The 20,857-nt window shown below is 44.0% G+C and overlaps 1 protein-coding gene across 1 annotated transcript in view; it reads left to right on the forward strand.

Moving 5' to 3' along the window:
- The window catches only part of LOC126210180 (acid phosphatase type 7-like), a 168,699-nt gene that overhangs the window by 116,521 nt on the left and 31,321 nt on the right, over positions 1-20,857 (forward strand). The window contains exons 7-8 of the mRNA XM_049939342.1: positions 2,640-2,782; positions 20,677-20,848. Coding sequence (XP_049795299.1) covers positions 2,640-2,782; positions 20,677-20,848 — 315 coding nt within the window. The remainder of the gene's footprint in view (positions 1-2,639; positions 2,783-20,676; positions 20,849-20,857) is intronic.

Below are 20,857 nucleotides of genomic sequence, written 5' to 3' on the forward strand. Positions count from 1 at the left end.
TAGAGGTTAAGAAATTCTGGAAAATTAACAGGGAGTGATTTTGGAACAGTGGGGGTGGATCATGGTTGGGTGGAAGAGTGAATTGAGTTAGTCAAGGTCTTTGGTTGAGTCTGATTGGCAGAGTTGGTGGTAAAAAGTGTTCACACTGTAGAGACCGAGATAAGGTTTTTAACAAGTCCAGCACGATTGAATTCGTGAGCGGGGGAAAAAGGTGAGTCGTTTGGAAAGGACTTGTATTTCTGTGGGGCTAAGGATTCTTGAGGGAAGGTTCACGACTGTGTTGCGGGTCTCTTTAATGTTCTGGATTCTGTGTGGTGGTGGGAGTGAGTTTTGGAGGGTGGGGTAAGTGTAGTAGGTCTGCGAGACAGGGTTGGTCAGCTATGAGGGGGTGTGGGGAGGTTTGGAGCTTGTTCTGGAGGTGGTGGACAGTGGTCCTCAAAGGCAGGAGTAGTAAGTGAACAGGATGAAGAGCTTTTTGTGGTGACATTGTGCATGTTGCTAAAGTTACTGCAGGGCAAGAGTTTAAATGTGTGTTATGTGTTCCAGGAATTTGGTATTGTGCAGTAGGAGAATTTTGCGGATGTTGAGAATGTACTGCAAGGAGGTTTGGGCTTGGTTGATGTGGTGAAGGATAAGGATTGGTGGAATCTGAACAGATGGAGATCATTTTGGTAGTAAGGCCATTAGGGGGATTCCGTGAGCCAGACAGTGATGCAGGAACAGTATGTCGGACTGGGATCTGGCTAGGGATAAGTCAGCTTTTCTGATTGACCCAAATGGAAGGTGCAGGGATCCATGGTGGCGGAAAAATGAGAAAAATTACATAAATAATACAGAATTGTGTCCGAAAAATTTCACAAAAATACAACCAAATACCTATGAAAATTCATGAAAATGAAGAAATGGATGCAAAAGGGGGAAACAAGATGAAAGACGAAAGTTCACTAAAACTGGCGAGAAGTGACAAGTCAGAAAGATCAAAGTAAAGAATAACTAATAAAAATATATATATATTACTAGCTTGTGTCTGTATACGTATGGATGGATATATGTGTGTGTGTGTGTGTGTGTGTGTGTGTGTGTGTGTGTGCGCGCGAGTGTATACCTGTCCTTTTTTCCCCCTAAGGTAAGTCTTTCCGCTCCCGGGATTGGAATGACTCCTTATCCTCTCCCTTAAAACCCACATCCTTTCGTCTTTCCCTCTCCTTCCCCTCTTTCCTGATGAGGCAACAGTTTGTTGCGAAAGCTTGAATTTTGTGTGTGTGTGTTTGTGTGTCTATCGACCTGCCAGCACTTTCGTTCAGTAAGTCACATCATCTTTGTTTATATATATATATATATATATAAAGAAAGATGATGAGACTTACCAAACAAAAGCGCTGGCAGGTCGATAGACACACAAACATACACAGAAAATTCTAGCTTTCGCAACAAACGGTTGCCTCGTCAGGAAAGAGTGAAGGAGAGGGAAAGACAAAAGGATTTGGGTTTTAAGGGAGAGGGTAAGGAGTCATTCCAATCCCGGGAGCGGAAAGACTTACCTTAGGGGGGAAAAAAGGACGGGTATACACTCGCGCGCACACACACACATATCCATCCACACATATACAGCTTGTGTCTGTATATGTGTGGATGGATATGTGTGTGTGTGAGTGTATACCCGTCCTTTTTTCCTCCTTTTTTTCCCCCTAAGGTAAGTCTTTCCGCTCCCGGCATTGGAATGACTCCTTATCCTCTCCCTTAAAACCCACATCCTTTCGTCTTTCCCTCTCCTTCCCTCTTTCCTGACAAAGCAACCATTGGTTGCGAAAGCTAGAATTTTGTGTGTATGTTTGTGTTTGTGTGTCTGTCGACCTGCCAGCACTTTCATTTGGTAAGTCACATCATCTTTGTTTTTAGATATATATATATATATATTTTTTCTTCCCCCCCCCCCCCCCCCCGCCCCCCATAAAACCCCATGTCATTCCAAGTATGTGTGTCAGTTTTTACTCCTCTGTCTACATTATTCCGTGGTTTATTAAGTTTTCAAATTTATACTGACTTTTTGATCACCCGGTATATCAGTTTAAACCATTAACTTTGCTTGTTTGTGTGTTCGCGCTACGTAAGTGATGTTGCTAATTGGCTGACTACATCACTTGTCCTATGCTCTGAATATCCGCTGTCATCGGCTGGCGAGATCACGTGATGTGAGCTGAGACGGCTTACAAAAGCGCATCACAATGTAGATTTCAATGCTTAGGAAAGTAACATGTGGTGTTTGATAGAATCAGAATTTATACTTTCGTAATACGAAAATATGCAGGGTACATGTTGCATCACATCAAAGATCTTCCCAAAACGTGTTTTTTTCCCCGAGTTTCAGGAAATTCTATGCCCATGTATAAAACCATAACCATTCAAAGGATAAGTTTACAGTTCTGAGGGAAAATATACTGTCACTTAACATGGAAAAAGTGAGTTTTCACTTGGGAGAAAGTTAATTTTTAGTCAGGAACTCCAGTAAAAGTCCGGGATTCCCCCCCCCCCCCCTCCCCCTTTCCCCCATTGTCTGCTTATGCACCCTGACATCATTTCTGTATATTATTCTTTCTGTTATTGGTGTTACAGTGTTGTTGTTTGGATCTTCTGCACAGAAAGCAACTACTGCAGAGGCAAGAGCTGCGAGACCATGGATTGTGGCATTTGGACACCGTCCCATGTACTGTTCTAATGGTGGCCCTGCAGACTGCAATCACTACAGTTCCCGAGTGCGCACCGGAATTCCATTCTTGGGACTGTGAGTTGTGTTCTGTTTTGTAGATGTAGTAGTTTGATGTGAATGGTAGGACGACTCTTATCGAAAAGTCTGACATTCAGTTTTGTCTGATTCTGTGCTCTTTAACAGTCAGAGAAAAGTCACAACCACTCAACTGACGTCGGATCGCCTGCTTTTGATTGAAAGCTGTTGTTTCCATTTCATTTCATTCCATTCCGTGCCAGGTGGTCTAGAGGTTCCCACATGAGCATCACAGAATTTGATAAAATTTTGTGTAAACATTTGCACACGTTCCCAGTAAACAATAATAAGGTTTCACGAACACTAATAAAATACGAGGGTCGGAACTTAAATAGTCGCAACTATTTATTCACGACCGATACAAAAGAGTTACATGTTTGCATCTGTTACTGTCCTTCAAAGTAGTCACCAGCATTGTGTAGAACCCATTGTCAGTTATGTGGAAGGCGTAGTATACAGTTAGCAGAGCCCGTTCTGTCGACGGTGCGAATGGAGCGGTCTAAAGTTACGGTGATTCTCACGTACGACTGTCGTCCTGACGCATTACATTCCTCCGTGGCAGACTGTCAGTGCACAGTATTACTGTTCGTTTTTTTGGAGCATCACCTGCGACCAGCTTTGCAAAAGAAGCGGCGGCACTTTCTGCGCGACCCGCCCGTCATTTTGCACGACAGTGCGCAAGTGCGTACAGCGCGAGCTGTGGCTGCTGTGTTCGGTCAGTGGGGCTGGGAAGTACTGTACCGTCCACCAAACTCCCCGGACTTAAGTCCTTGTGACTTTTATTTGATTCCAAAGATGAAGGAACCACTTTGTGGCGTTTGCTTCACAACTGTTCCAGAGATTTGACAGGCAGTAGACCGCTCCATTTGCACCGTCGACAGAATGAGCTCTGCTAAAGGTATACTATGCCTTTAACATTGTTGGGCAACAGGTCCTACACGACACTGGTGACTACTTTGAAGGACAGTAACGGGTGCAAACGTGTAACTCTTTTGTATCAGTTGTGAATAAATGGTTGTCACTGTGTGATTTCCAACCCTCGTATTTCTGGAGACACTCATTTGTTTGACCACATAGTGCAGCTATCTACAGTGCATCCGCACGTTTTCGAGTATTTGAGATGTAATATCCCCTGCAATATTTTCTCAAAAGAAACGAAACTTAAGTCATCTTGTACTCGTACAACTTTTTACACCCTCTTAAGCAAAATAATAATAATAATAATGAAAAAAAATTATTTCATGAGCAATTTTCATGCGGATAATTTGAAGAAAAGCAAATTAATAAGCACTTGAAAAAAAAATTGTGAAGTTTAGCTGTTTATACCTCCAGAAGTCATCAGAGGATAAATCTGAAACTTTGCACTTAATAACTTACCAATATGAGGTCGTAGAATTTCATCCTCTTATTGATTTCCAATAGTTTACAGATTGAGGGCAAACTTAAAGGTTTCTCGAAAAACATCAAAAACAGCAATTTTTGGCCCACTTAGAAAAAAACCTTCTGCAAACCCTTTTAATCTGTGTTCAAATCTGGTATCTTTTTCCTAAGTCTTTCTAGTGAAAAATGTTTGCGGAAGACTTTTTATTCCTCTAATATTTAGGAAAAATTGTAATTTTCCCTCATTTTGTAAGCTATTGGAAATCGGTATGAGCATGAAATTTTATGTTCTACAACTTTGTATTGGTAAGCTATTAAGGGCAAAGTTTCAGGTTTAAGAAGCTAAATTTCACATTTTTTTTTTGAGCAGCTCTTTTTCTTTCTCCCCCCCCCCCCCCCCCCCCTTCCTCTCGTTTCAAAAAATGTGTTTTTTTGCATATAAAATTTTGCTAGATTTTTGGAAGCAAGTTTTCAGTTTTATTTGAAAATATTGAAACCATTTCTGCGCATTCAGTTCACATAAGAATGATTTTTATACTAATTTAAACCATCATATCATATCAACAGATAAAAATTATTGGGCAAAAAAATTTAATTTAGATTTTATCAATTTATCTACCTTAGTGCAAAGTTTGAACTCATTTGTACAAGTTTCAAGTATAGAAGTGATGGGCTTCAAAAGCTTCCTGCACGTATTTGCATGTAAAATCTGAATGGTGCACGTACAAATGGTGCCATTAGTTGAGCATTAATTTCAGCCCATTTAACATCTTTAGCAAAAGGAATTAACCAATTCTGACCATTCCAGTTCATTATTCGAGCATTATTCAATATACTGCAACATGGCTACAATGAGACAGATGCTTGAATAGCTATACAAATGGTCACTGGTCCAGGTTAGACCAAAAAATTTTTACTCTGTGTTACTAGCTCAAGCAGGAATAGAGTACTAAGATCCCCCCCCCTTCCCAAACTACAATTCTGCTCGCAGCCTTCTCAAACATATTTATTCTTCCTGGAGGTGTGGTACTGCCCCCTCTTTCCACTGGGATGCGAGTCATCGCCTCCTTGGTGCCATTTCACAGCACTGAACTTGTCGTTGTGCAGTCATTGCCTTAGGACTGCACACTTTTACAGCATTGTGTGCTGTGTACAGTAAAGGATCAGTATGGAGTGATTGTATCAAATAATGGAAACTTCAGGTAGGAATATCTGCCGTGTAGGAAAAGATAGTTTGTTACTTACCATAAAGGAGATACATTAAGTATCAAACATATTTATTGTAGTGCTGTAACAATAAATAATCGTAGAGTAAAGGTAACTATTTGCCAGATATGTTGAGGCGCTGATTCATCAACAGGCATGCAAACAAGATTGATTATGTTGCTAACTTTTGAATAAATGCTCCTTTGAAGATAGCAGAATACATAAACACTATCTGATCAAAAGTGTCTGGACAACCCTACGTAATGTGAAATTGACTACTAGATGTCATAAGTGGACCCACCAGTATAAGAGAAGGTGGAAAATATTGTGTTGTCAGCACAGAGGCAGTAACAGCAAATTGGGTCAGCCTGGAGAGTTAGGGATTTCGAGCATGGGCTAGTCATTGGATGTCACAAAAGGAACAAGTCCATCCGGGACATTTCAACCCTTCCAAAGTAGCCAAAGCCAACTGTTGCTGATGTGAACGTGATGTGGAAATGTAAACGAACAACCACTTCCAAACCGACACCAGGCAGGCCTCGTGTACTGGCGGACAGGGACTGTTGAGCATTGGGAGTTACTGGTAAAAATGTTGCATGAAATCAGTGGAAGAAATGACTCCCATGTTCCAAAGTGTCACCAGTAGCCCAGCTGACACAGTGGTTGTGCATAGGGAATTTAAAAAAATGGTGTAAAATGGTCAAGCAGCTCCTGATGAAGTCATACATTTCTAGTGTCTGTGCGTGCTCTCTCTCTCTCTCTCTCTGTCTGTCTGTCTGTCTGTGTGTGTGTGTGTGTGTGTGTGTGTGTGTGTGTGTGTGTGTGTGTGTGTGTAAGAAAACGCTAAATGTAGAAAGATATGAACAAACTTTTGTTGTGTCAGCTACTGTGGAAGTCAGCACGGACAGGTGGCATTGAATTAGTCTTCCTGGAGGTGTGGTACTGCCCCCTCTTTCCACTGGGATGCGAGTCATCGCCTCCTTGGCGCCATTTCACAGCACTGAACTTGTCGTTGTGCAGTCATTGCCTTAGGACTGCACACTTTTACAGCATTGTGTGCAGTAAAGGATCAGTATGGAGTGATTGTATCAAATAATGGAAACTTCAGGTAGGAATATCTGCCGTGTAGGAAAAGATAGTTTGTTACTTACCATAAAGGAGATACATTAAGTTGCAGACAGGCACAATTTAGACAATTGCGTAAAGCTTTAAGCCACAGCCTTCATCAGGAAAAGAGAAACACACACACCATTCGTGTACACAAGCAAGCAAACCGTGCATGACTGGCAGCTCCAGCATCTCTGGCCGAAATGCCGAATGACAATGCATCTTGTCCTAAAGTAGCATCTCTGATCTTGTCATAAAGCAGCATCTCTGATCATTAATTTGTGGACAGTAACATACCTTAATGGAGTAATCTACCCAGAGTCTTGATCTGAACCCAATTTAAAACCTCTGGGATGGCTGAAGATATTGATCTCGCTCTAGACCCGAACATCACTGCTTTCTCCGATTTCGGCTGTCGAGGAAGAACGTGCTCGCATTCTGCCACAGACATTCAGACATATCATTGAAAGTGTCGCCAGCAGAGTTGACGCTGCCATAAATGCAGAAGGTGGACACACTCCATATTACAGGGTGTATATGGCCCAGGAAACTCAGGAAAAAGTAGGAATTTTTCGTCTGAGAAAAAACCTGATTGTTTTTAGAATTCCAGTAATTTTTCGTAGTTTTAGTTTTGAGTTAAATTTTGGTAATTTTGACTGGTAAGCCAGTGCTAGTTTTCTTGTGAGACCTTGTCACGTTCCCTGCATGCGACCAGTGCTGGCCAGTCAGTTTTCTTGTTTGCCACAGACGTCACAGCCTACAGGGCAGGAACTCAAAAACAGGACTGGTTAACCCCAGAGACCAAACAGAACATCATGTGCCCGCCAGCCGACCTACAATCTTTCTCAAATGATTGTAAAGAAACTATTTGGTAAAAAAAAAAAAAAAAAAATAGATTCTCACAGATTTTACTTCCCCTCTTGTTTTGGCATCTGCCTCCTTAAAATTCATTTTTAACTAATTACCATTAACGTACATGTGTATAATCTGCATTTTCATAAAAGAAATAGGTTGGCCCTTAGTCTTAAAGAATATACCACCAGATCTAATTTTGTGGATAGTTTTATCTGTGTAATTGATTTTCTAATTTATTGTGACTATTTCTAGTTAGTATCTTTTGTTATAGGGTGAAATCAGTAATAGTTTCGTAACTTAAATTCTGTTTTTGACTTACAAACAAATGTAAATTCTGTAGTAATTCTAAACATTTGGAGGAACAACTAATAGTACTCTTAAAGGATCTGTTTGGCTCTATTCGAAAACATGTTAGCAAAGCCAGTCCTTAATTATTTCCAAAGTAATTAACAGTTTTGTCAAAAGTATTGTTTGCATAATGATATTTGTTAATTTCATGATTTAAACAAATAATTTGGCTTAACTCTCATAGTAGAAGGAACTGTTAAAAAGAACAAATGTTTCAATGTATTCATTTAATTTAATGAGTTAAGTTTTAATTGTAATTTCTGTAAATTTAACTTCGAACAATCTGTAGCTTCAGCCAAGAAACCTGTGTTGGTTGAACAACAACAACAACAACAACAACAACAATGCATAAACTTAACCGTGAAATAAGTGTCACACCAATAGGCAGCATGTAATAGCATTGACAGTGTCTGTTCAATTTATTTGAAAGACTGTGAATTGTGTGGTTAGGCTTTTACTGCTCGTAGATGTTAAACAGTAAACTATTACAGCAGTATGTGGATGTTTGCCTGCAGCTTATTAATTAGGCTTATCGGAAGTTAAACCATAGTGCACTGACCATATAACAGTGTCATTTCATTAATGGCCATATTTACTGTGATATTGTAGGATTAAGTAAACTACAGCAAGAATTTAGGAAAGTTTGCAGTGAAAAATAGAGGTCGCTATGAATTTGCGTTTGGTGCATGTTATGTCATATGCTGCTGTGTATGAATTGTAGTTAACATATTGAATTTTTCTTTACACTTAGCATAATATTGCTCTCTATTACCAATCTCAAGAAAATGGATCACATATAAAGTGCTTCATCCTGAACTAGAAAGCCAGCGAAAAAGCCAGAATGAAGTATTCACAGAATTTCTCGTAACTCGTAAACAGTTTCAGATACTGAAACAAGAATTTTGCAAATGAAAGTACACAAGAGGAGAGTGTTCAGCCATATGATTAATATACAGAACTTCCATATCTACTGCTATATTAAAGTGACTACAGATTTTTTCGCTGAAACAATGATATAATTAAGTGACATTGATAGCTGTTGAAATGAGATTTACTGTGGGTTTGGAACAATATGTGTCAAGAAATATAGTTTATTTTTATACGAAGAATGGGCAGTTTCATAAACTATTGACATGCCTTTGCATCAGAAATGAATATTTATAAACTCACTGTATTTTGGTGAAAGAAACCGATTAAAGTGGCAAAAAGAAGTCTTATGTATTACTCAGAACACGTCACTGATAATGTTTCTCTGAATAAAAGAAATTGCTACTTCTCTTGAAATTGTAGCAAAATCCTATAACCAGTGTAATTTTAGTAACAAATGATGTGGATTGAAACTGGGCTACGGATGTTACCTGTTTCTCAATAATCTGAGAAATATGAAAACAATAGTACATAGCATGTCATCGTTTCTTTCCTCTCTCTATACAGAATGAGGGATCTTTTAGTGTGTCAAAGATAGTCATCACATCTAACAATAGTGTTTATCCGTTTACACCTTGATAGGTAGGTGACTGTTTTCATGTTTCTCAGATCATTGTGATAAAGAAATTAAATTCTTTGACCAGTGTCAAGCCACATTATTCATTATTAAACACACATTGGGGTTAGCATTCGACTGAAATTTCAACAGAAATGTCTATTTATTTTTGCTGCTCTTCTTACTCCCTTTAATTTTCTTCAGAGAGACATTATCAGTGGTGAGTTTTGAGTTACGTTACCTTGTTGCCATATTCAAATCTGCTTCTTTGGCCAAAACACAGCAGAGTTAATGTCACTAACATTTTAATGCAGTTTAAATTGCAACAGAATTATTAAACAGTAACTGATGGAAAGACAGGTCAGTAGTTTATGAAAATGCCCATTCTCGGCATAAAAATAATGTGAAATTTCCAAATTTGTGTTGTTCCAAACCCACTGTAATTTTCGTTTCAACAGATATCGATGACACTTAAATGTTACACCATTTCATCGAAAAAATTAGTAGTCACGGTAGATGTGGAAGTTTCGGCAAATTAATCACATAGCTTGATACTCCCTTCTTTGCATGCTGCATTTGCCAAAATCTTGTTTCAGTATCAGAAACTGCTTACAAGAAATGAAGAGCTTCGTGACTATTTCCTTCTGGCTTTTTTGCTTGCTCACAAGTTCAAGATGAAGTGAATTAAACACAATCCGTTTTATCAAGATTGATAATAGACAGCAATATCCTTCAGAGTGTAAAGGAAAATTCAATACATTTGCTACATTTCATATGCAGCAACGTATGACCTAACATGTACCAAACGCAAATACATAGTGACCTCTATTTTCCACTGCAAAATTTCCTAAATTCTCTCAGTAGATTGTTTAATCCTAAAATATCGAAATAAATATGACCATTAATGAAATGATAGTTAATCACGAAGCTGGTGAATAAAGCTATAAGATGAGTGAGAATCAAACTTTTTACCAAATAGTTCCTTTTTAATTGGTTAAGAAAAATTGTAGTTCGGGCGGCTCACACACCTGCCGTTCAGACTCTAGCGAGCCAGCCAACCAGTTTCCATGCTGAATCGTGCACGGTGTGGAAGGCTCAGCATGTGAGGTAGCGGTCACCCCTACCTGCTTGCTGGCAGTTGTTTAAGACATCTAGCAAACCGTGAGACAGGCTTTAGGCTGTAGGCTGCAGAACAGATCTTGTAACAATAGGCTCGTATGCCATACAGCCTGACCTCTGGTGCTGCAGTTGTGCAAAAATGCAAAACTATGTAATAATATAATAGAGGGAAACATTCCACGTGGGAAAAATATATCTTCCTCCCCACTCCACCAAGAGTGTCCCCCCCAGGGGGTCCACAACTCTTTTGTGGATACGTGCGTGGCGAGCACGGGGCCCCGAGCCATTGCAGCCTTCTTTCTCTCCCGGGCTGCATTTCCTTTCCCTTCCCCTCCTTTCCCCTCCATGCTCCTTTCCCCTCGCCCCCTCCTCTCCCTCTATTGGTGTCCTTGGTTATGTTGGCCCCGCTATCCTCCTGGTTCTGTTGGTTTTACACTCCGGCTTTGTTGCGTAATCATCTCCTCCTTTTGGCATTCCTTGGTCCCCCTCTGGGGTTTGACCTCCATTCCAAAATTTCTCTTCCGTAGTGTGAGCCATTTGGGGAAGAGCACCTTACCTAGTGTCTCCGACGTGCGCCCTCCTAGTACATTCCACCTTTTCTTTCACGTCGTTGTCTGATGCTAGGGTGCATAGCCAGCACGGTAGCCAGCCCGTGTGGTGGGGTCGCTATGTACCCTTTTGGTTGAGCCCCCTGAACACACAGGGATCACACTTCTGATACCTGAGCTGTGACCTCCTCATGCATGCCTTGGAGTGGTTGCTCGTCATCCTGGAGCATCGGAACTCCCGGCAATGGCCACCGTGCCAGACGGCCCTTGCTGTGGCTGGGTGGTGCCCGTGAGGAGAGCCCCTGATCGGAGTGGGTGGTATCAGGGCGGACGCTATGCAGATGAAATGCATACGGGTCCAAAACTCTGGCCGTTCTTCTGCGGCCGTCTCTCTGCGTGCTACTGATTCCTCAAGTGCTGCTTCTCTTGCCCCTTCGGCCTTCCCTTCCATGGCTACCCCCTGGGAAGAGGGTCAGGCCCGTCGTCTAGGGGCAAAACCTTTCCCCTGTTATCTAGTTCGCACCAGGACTGATGGAGATACTTTCACCAGTGTCAAACCTTTATTCTTTGTGGAACACATTGAAGACAAGTTTGGCGAAGTGGACTCCCTGAGCAAGATGCGGTCGGGTTCGTTGCTGATAAAAACTGCTTCAGCTGCCCAGTCTGCGGCCCTTCGTGCCTGTACCCATCTTGGCACAATTCCTGTGTCCATTACCCCTCACCAGTCTCTAAATATGGTACAAGGTGTGATTTTTCACAGGGACCTCATCCTTCAAACTGATGAGGAACTTCGGGACAATCTCGGAAGGCGGGGTGTTCAATTTGTTCGGCGTGTTCAGAAGGGTCCTAAAGATAATCGTATTGATACTGGTGCCTTTATCCTGGCCTTTGAAGGGGATACCCTCCCTGAGAAAGTAAAGATTATGGTCTATCGCTGTGATGTGAAGCCGTACATCCCACCTCCTATGCGGTGTTTTAAGTGCTTGCGTTTTGGCCACATGTCTTCTCGCTGTTCCCAGGACCCTCTCTGTGGTGACTGTGGACGTCCACTCCATGAGGGGAGTCCCTGTGTTCCCCCTCCCATATGTGTAAATTGTCATGGTAGTCATTCTCCACGTTCACCAGATTGCCCAGTATATAAGAAAGAAAAAAAGATACAGGAGTATAAGTCCCTCGATCGTTTAAGCTACACAGAGGCCCGTAAGAAATATGCACGACTGCACCCTGTGTCCATGACATCTAGTTACGCCTTGGTTACATCTTCACCCCTTCCTCCCCCTTCCTTACCCCCATCCCGGACCCCTCTCCTCCCCCCCACCCCTGCGGCTCCCACACCTTCTCCTCTGGGCCCTGCTCCCCCTCCCCAGCCGGAGAAGTGTCCCACTCCTTCGGCGTCTGCCGGTCAAGGGCGCCTCTCCCGGGATGCCCCTTCCCGGCACCTTCCAGGTCAAAGGTCTGCTGCCGCGCGGCGACCGCGAGAGCCGCGGTCTGTCGGCCCCCAGGTCGCCCGGTCTTTTTCTGTTCCTGATCTTGCTGCAGCTGGCTCCTTTATGCCACACAGCCCTCCTCGATCTCAGCCTGAAAAGAAGAAGAAACATAAGTCCCGGGACAAAGAGCCTCTGGTGTCACCGGAGGTCCCTTCCCCGACTTCACAAACGGATTCTGACCTGTCGTTCATGGATGTCGCCCCCTCCTTCTCGGTGACGGGTGGGGACCCGGCGGTATGACTGGATTTAGCGTGTTCAGCCCTCATTTAAACCATCCTTCAGTGGTTCTCCAATGGAATTGTAATGGCTACTATCGTCACCTTCCGGAATTGAAATCCCTTCTTTCGTCCTACTCTGCAGCTTGTGTGGTTCTCCAGGAATCTCATTTTACTGATGCTCACTCACCGACCCTCCGTGGGTTCCGTGTTTTCTGTCGAAATCGGGTCGGACCCTTGCGGGCTTCTGGTGGCGTTTGCACATTGGTCCGTACAGACATTGCTAGCACGTGGATTCCTCTCCAAACTACATTGGAAGCGGTTGCTGTTAGGGTCCACTTAGACTCTGCAGTCACAGTTTGCAATCTTTATCTCCCTCCTGACAGGACTCTTACACCTGCTGCCTTAACCGCCCTTCTTCAGCAACTTCCTCCTCCCTTCCTCCTCCTTGGGGATTTTAATGCTCATCATCCTTTGTGGGGCAGTGCCTTTCCCTCTAGACGAGGTCTTGTTATAGACAAATTTATTGCAGACCACAACCTGTGCCTTCTCAATGATGGCTCCCCTACTCATTTCAGTGCCGGTCATGGTACCTTTTCTGCCATTGATCTTTCTCTTTCTTCTCCCTCTCTCCTCCCTTCATTACACTGGTCGCCACACGACGACTTTTGTGATAGTGACCATTTCCCGTTGAGTATCACGCTCCCTTCCCGCTCCCCGATGGACAGGTTACCTCGTTGGTGTTTCCACCGTGCCGATTGGTCTCTATACACTGCACAGGTCGAGTTTTCTCCCCCTTTGTCGGGTTGTATTGATGACGTCCTCCGTGACGTGTCTGACGCGATTGTTCGCGCTGCTAACCTTGCTGTCCCGCGCTCATCTGGACCATTTCGTCGCCGGCAAGTCCCGTGGTGGAGTACGGCCATTGCCATTGCCATCCGTGATCGCCGTCGAGCTTTGCAACACTTTGAGGCACCCATCCGTCGCCAGCCTTACTACCTTTAAACGCCTTCGCGCTAAAGCCCGTTATTTAATCAAACAGAGCAAGCGGATATGTTGGGAACAATTCGTTTCTTCCCTTGGTTCCACTGTCCCTCTGTCACGGATATGGGCTACACTTCGCTCTCTCCAAGGTTGCCATCGGCAGTCCATCCTCCCAGGCCTTCACCTCACAGATGGCATTTGTACGGACCCATTAGTTCTCGCAGAACATCTTGCGACCCATTTTGCAGTGGCATCAGCGTCAACCACCTATCCAGCTGCTTTCCTTCATCAAAAACAGCAGGCTGAAGCTCTCATCTTATGTTTCACCACTTGTGAGTCAGAATCTTACAACGAACCTTTTACTGAATGGGAATTTCTTTCTGCTCTATCTTCTTCTCATGATAAGGCCCCTGGCCCAGATTCCATTCATAACCAACTGCTTCAACATCTCAGTGCTTCACAACGGCAACACCTTCTTCGGGTGTTTAACCGTATCTGGCTCCAGGGTGACTTCCCTTCTCAGTGGAGGATAGCATTGTGGTTCCTGTCCTTAAGCCTGGTAAGAACCCCCTATCTGTTGACAGCTATCGGCCAATTAGTTTGACCAATGTTGTTTGTAAGTTACTTGAACGGATGGTAGCCCGTCGGCTCACTTGGGTCCTCGAATCTCGGGATCTATTGTCCCCTTACCAGTGTAGCTTTTGAGAGGGACGTTCTCCAATCGATCATTTACTTCGCTTGGAATCCGCAGTTCGGCAGGCTTTTTCCCAGGGCCGCCATTTGGTTGCTGTGTTTTTTGACCTTCGCAAGGCCTATGACACGGCCTGGCGCCATCACATCTTACTAACCCTTCATCAGTGGGGTCTTCGGGGCCCACTCCCGATTTTTATCCGCCAGTTCCTGATCCATTGGTCATTCAGAGTTCGAGTTGGTACTGCTTTTAGTTCTCCACGGACCCAGGAGACGGACATCCCACAGGGTTCTGTCTTGAGTGTCCTTCTTTTCCTCATTGCTATCGATGAACTTGTGGCCTCTGTCGGTCCCTTGGTCGCCCCTGCCCTGTATGTGGATGATTTCTGCATTTGGGTTAGTTCCTCCTCGATGGCATCTGCAGAACGGCAGCTCCAGGTGGCTATACGGCGTGCCTCTGCATGGACCCTCTCACACGGGTTTCAATTCTCTCCTTTAAAATCGCGGGTGGTCCACTTCTGTCGCCGTACTACGGTCCACCCTGATCCAGAGCTCTATCTCGCTGTACAAAGCTTGCCTGTGGTTCCACAGTTTCGTTTCCTGGGTCTTCTTTTCGACAACAAGCTCACTTGGCTGCCCCGTATCAGACTCCTGAAGGTAGGATGTTTCCGTAAACTCAATGTCCTTCGCTTCCTTGCCCATTCCTCTTTGGGTGCGGACCGTTCCCTCCTCCAACGTCTTTATCGTGCTCTAGTTCTGTCTCGTTTGGACTATGGTTGTCAAGTTTATGGTTCAGCTGCTTCTTCCACATTGCGCTTCCTGGATCTGGTCCACTATCGTGGTATCCGTTTGACCACCGGTGCCTTTCATACTAGCCCTGTTGATAGTCTCCTGGTTGAAGCTGGGATCCCCCCCCCTTTCTGTTCGGCGGTCCCAGCTTCTGGTGTCTTATGCCCTCACTATCCGTTCTTCTCCCACTCATCCTTCCTATTCCTGTTCCAGACCATGGACGTCGCCCACCCGACTCCCGCCCTCGGGCGGGTTTACCGGTTGGGCTGCGCCTTGCGTCTCTTTACCGTGATTTTACGCTTCCTTCTTTGTCCTGTCTTCCTCGCTCCCTCCGCTCCACCCCTCCTTGGTTAGTTCCTCGGCCTCGAATTCAGATAGATCTCCACCGCGGTCCGAAAGATTCCATCCCCCCCGGTGGTGTTCCGTTCCTTTTTCCGCCAAATTTTATGGGAGTTTCGGGATGCTGGTGTTTTTTACACTGATGGCTCTAAATCTGCTGATCATGTTGGGTATGCCTTCACGTCCTCTGTTGGAACGGAAAATCATCTGCTGCCACCTACATGTGGGGTGTTTACTGCGGAATTGATGGCAATTTCCCGGGCCCTTACCTTTATTAAACAATCCCAACACAACTGCGTTTTGTTATGTACGGACTCGATGAGTGGCCTTCTTGCTATTGACCGGTGTTTTTCGCGCCATCCCTTGGTCTCTGCCATCCATGACCATCTCGCTGATACTCACCGTGCTGCTTGTTCCATTTACTTCCTATGGGTCCCTGGCCATGTGGGTATCCCGGGAAATGAGCTCGCTGATCGTTTGGCTGGGGGAGCAGTCACTTACCCCCCGTTTTCTGTAACCCCTCCTGCAGCGGATTTACGGCTTCACATCAAATCCCACTTCGCAGTCATGGGCCAATTCTTGGGAGGCTACTCCACTGTCTAATAAACTTCGTGCAATTAAGGTGACACCAGGCCCATGGCTTTCTTCCTTTCGCCTCTCCCGGAAGGACTCAACCACACTGTGTCGTCTCTGCATTGGCCATACCAGGCTGACCCATGGTTTTCTTTTGCGTGATGAGCCACCCCCGCTATGTGGTTGTGGAGCCTTCCAGTCGGTGGCCCACATTTTGGTTGAATGCCCCCTTCTTTTGGCTCTGCGTGCTAAGTACAGACTCCCCCACACTTTACCTTTGATGTTGGCTGATGATTCCCAGATGGTCTCTCTGGTTCTCGGTTTCCTCCGGGAGAGTGGTTTTTATTCTCAGTTTTAAGGTTTTTAATCTCTCTCTGGTGTTGGGGCAGGGGGGTGAGTGTTTGGGTGTCTCCCACTGTAGGCAGTGTTCAGAGATTCCCGATTCACCTCCCTGACTGGAATCCTCTTTTCTTCCCCTTTTACTCTGTTTTTACCCCTTTTTTTAAAAAAGGCTTGGTTAGTCTTCCTATTCCCATACGTACTTTCTGCATTATAGCAGTTGTACCTTTTAAGTCACAGGTGGTCTTGCCTATGCTGCTTCAGCATAGTGTTGGGTTCGTTCTCTTGCCGACTTCCCTCATTTGTTTTTTACTAATGACAACGTGACTGCCCTTTTACGTTTTTCCCTTTTTCCGTTTTATTGTTCTGACTTTTCTGAGATGTCCCGTTAGCAGAATGGAGTATATTTGAAACAAGGGACTGATGACCTTGCTGTTTGGTCCCTTAAACCTCAAACAACCAACCAACCAACCAACCAAGAGTGTCTTTCCGCCGTCCACCTAACCTTCGTAACCTGTTAGTTCATCCCTATGAAATCCCCAAACCACCTTCCCTACCCTCTGGCTCCTATCCTTGTAACCGCCCCGGTGTAAAACCTGTCCCATGCACCCTCCCACCACCACCTACTCCAGTCCTGTAACCCGGAAGGTGTACACGATCAAAGGCAGAGCCACATGTGAAAGCACCCACGTGATTTACCAACTGACCTGCCTACACTGTGATGCATTCTATGTGGGAATGACCAGCAACAAACTGTCCATTCGCATGAATGGACACAGGCAGACAGTGTTTGTTGGTAATGAGGATCACCCTGTGGCTAAACATGCCTTGGTGCACGGCCAGCACATCTTGGCACAGTGTTACACCGTCCGGGCTATCTGGATACTTCCCACTAACACCAACCTATCCGAACTCCGGAGATGGGAACTTGCTCTTCAATATATCCTCTCTTCCCGTTATCCACCAGGCCTCAATCTCCGCTAATTTCAAGTTGCCGCCACTCATACCTCACCTGTCATTCAACATCATCTTTGCCTCTTCACTTCCGTCTCGACTGACATCTCTGCCCAAACTCTTTGTCTTTAAATATGTCTGCTTGTGTCTGTGTATGTGCGGATGGATATGTGTGTGTGTGTGTGTGTGTGTGTGTGTGCGCGAGTGTATACCCGTCCTTTTTTCCCCCTAAGGTAAGTCTAAAACCCACATCCTTTCGTCTTTCCCTCTCCTTCCCTCTTTCCTGATGAGGCAACAGTTTGTTGCGAAAGCTTGAATTTTGTGTGTGTGTTTGTGTTTGTTTGTGTGTCTATCGACCTGCCAGCGCTTTCGTTCGGTAAGTCACATCATCTTTGTTTTAGATATAAACTATGTAATAAATGTTATTTTATAATGGGTTATATCCGTATGAATTATTTTATCAGAGGCAGTTGGAAATAGGTTTATTTTCTGCTTATAACTGTCGAAAATATAGCAAATTTTTGGTTACTTGTACTTTGCAATTTAGATAGATGATTGCTTAAGATAGTGTTTACAAAAGAAAGTGCACAAATGCAATAAGGTAGCAGTGCACTTTATCTAGTGCCACGCCGGTTGATGTCGGTTGAATGGTTTGTATGAGATATATGCCTGATAATGCAACATAGAAACTCAACACTAGGCCTAGCATCTCGGTCTGAAAAGAACATGTCTGTCAACGAAATCAAGTTCAAAATTTGGTATATTGCACACACTTTTATGTGGCAGTTTTAGGATGTGTGTGTTTTTAACAGTTGGTGCATCAAATCCCAGTGGAGGTGGGGCCAGAACTACCTCATTTGTGACACTGCCGCCATCAGTAAGCAACTGCAAGGTAACTGTTATCATATGCTTTGTTGTTGTGCATTGCTCATTGTTTTCTTTCTTATTTTGAAATGAGTGAGGAGACTAATCTTCATCCATCACTGTATTCGAATTGTAACTATCACGACACCACAAGGGATTGGCAATATTGGCAATCCCTACAAACATATCTCAGTTCTGCTTCCACAGAAACACAGGTGTAGACTGACAGCCACGTGCAAGGGAGGCAGGTCTCATTTCCCTGCACCTCTCCTCTCCACTCTGGTGATCATTAAAACTTCTCAGTTTACTTGCCACGTTAAATTCAGATAAATTCTCGAGCTTTCCAGAGTTCCTCCATTGTCGTATCAGGGGCTAAGACTTAGAGAGACACTCGTCGAAAGCTCAGGTCTTTACCTGAATTTCGCACAGAACTTTTTATGCGAGGACCCCATTGGAGAAAACTTCGTAATCGGGTCATAATTCTAGTTTGTTTATGCTCGCGACCGACTGCCAGTTTATAGTGACCACACTCTACACTAGAGTGATAAGAAAACGGAACCTATAAACGTATTTTGACTGTCTTCCCCTAATGTGCGAATAGTTAATTTTGGTTCTACTTGTATGCTAAGTACCTTGTAGGTTCAATCTGTAATGTTGTCAAGTATTGGTTGCACAGCTATCAATGCCCAGAAAAGGTAGAAATCAGTATTCTGCAGATTATGTAATTATTGAATGGGATGACAGAAATAATTTCAAGAAACATCTTAAATCAGAGAAGCATTTGGTTCACCAGCAGTAAAGTGCCGCTCCTTCTCAGCAGAAACAACCATTTGGTTAAAGTTAAAATCAAGCCAAAAGAAGAAAACAAGCAAAGACCTATTTGGAAAAAAGTTGCAGTTTTACTAAAACAAACATTTCAATCAAAAAACTCCTCGATCTCCACTGCCCCCACCTTCTTCTTCTTTCAAGGCTAGACATCGTGTGACAACATTTCCATTTTGAACAGCTAATCGTTTGTAAACAAAAACCATTTAGACAAAAATTTTGCAAAAATAGATGTGAAATTTGCCAAAAATAGATGATACATTTTACTAATGACACATTTAGACATATCATTAATAGTATACACAACTGTTTTGCATCACCACAATTCCAAGAGTTCCTTAGGCTGAAGAGAAAATTGGAATAAAGATCAACATAAACATCATTTCTGCCCTTTTTACTGCTCATTAAAACCACACATTGCGTGTTGTACCGCCATACAGCGACACCTTCAGAGGTGGTGGTCCAGATTGGTGTACACACCGGTACCTCTATTCCCCAGTAGCACGTCATCTTGGATTGATGCATGTCTGTATTTGTCGTGGCATACTATCCACAAGTTCATCAAGGCACTGTTGGTCCCACTCCTCAACAGTGATTCGGTGTAGATCTCAGAGTGGTGGGTGGGTCACGTCGTCCATAAACAGCCCTTTTCAATCTATCCCAGACATGTTCGATAGGGGTCACTCTAGTTGAACGATGTCGTTATCTTGAAGGAAGTCATTCACAACATATGCACGATGGGGGTGTGAATTGTCGTCCATGAAGAAGAATGCCTGGCCAATGTGCTGCCAATATGGTTGCACTATTAGTCAGAGGATGGCATTCACGAATCGTACAGCCGTTACGGTGCCTTCCACGACCACCGGCGGTGTAAGTCAGCCACACATAATGCCACCCCAAAACAACAGGCAACCTCCAACTTCATGCACTCGCCGTACAGTGTGTCTAAGGCATTGAACTACAAACAACACGAGCCGTGTAGCTCCTTCCTGGTGGAATGATTGGAACTGATTGGCTGTCAGACCCCCTCCATCTAATAGGCGCTGCTCATGTATGGTTGTTTACATCTTCGGCCAGGTTTAGTGACATCTCTGAACAGTCTAAGGGACTGTGTCTGCGGTACTGTGTCAGTGTCTATCTTTAGGAGTTCTGGGAACCGGCGTGATGCAAAACTTTTTTTGATGTGTGTGTATTTGTTTGTTCTTTGCTGCTTCTTCTTTGGGACACATACTTAAATCCCCCTGCGCTCAGCAACGTGTCCATCCTGCTGCAAGTTACATACCATTTACTTACTCAACCTTTTGCTTGCATGTGACATCACCTTCTTGTGCCAACACTATTCTCTTCTTTCCCCTTGTCATCATCAGTAAATTTCCAAATTTTCTGCTATTAACAACAAGCAGTCACTGCTGCCACGCAGTTGTTTTCGACAATCACTTGCGCTGTGAGGCAGTGTTGCCTATTTTGAACAGGAACATGGTTGTACCTAGTCACAAGCTACGGCTAGGTCTACAATTCGCTTTGTTAAATACTATACCTCTGGGGACTCATATATTTGCCAAACAAATGTTACCTAAGTATCGAGGCAATGGCAGATTTGCTTCCTGATCCTTGTTCAGGCTGAGCATTTGCTCCATTTCCAAAGACCTCATTGCCAGTGGGAGGTTATACCACCATCTCTGCTACTGCAAGTCCTGCCTTGTACACAAGATCTTGTGTGTCTTTTCACATATTTCTCCTGTACTTCAGTATTGAGGTTCACCGTATTACAAAATATTTTGTGTTGCAGATTGGGACTGGAGAACCTTTTCTACGAGTACGGTGTAGATCTCCTACTGTGGGGTCACCAACATTCCTACGAACGACTGTGGCCGGTTTACAACCACGAGGTGAAAAATGGAAGTATCGAAGAACCTTATCGCAATCCGGGGGCACCTGTACACATCATTACAGGCTCGGCAGTAAGTTTT

The sequence above is a fragment of the Schistocerca nitens genome, chromosome 10 (genome assembly GCF_023898315.1).
Source record: "Schistocerca nitens isolate TAMUIC-IGC-003100 chromosome 10, iqSchNite1.1, whole genome shotgun sequence".
In the NCBI taxonomy this organism is placed as follows: Eukaryota; Metazoa; Arthropoda; class Insecta; order Orthoptera; family Acrididae; genus Schistocerca; species Schistocerca nitens.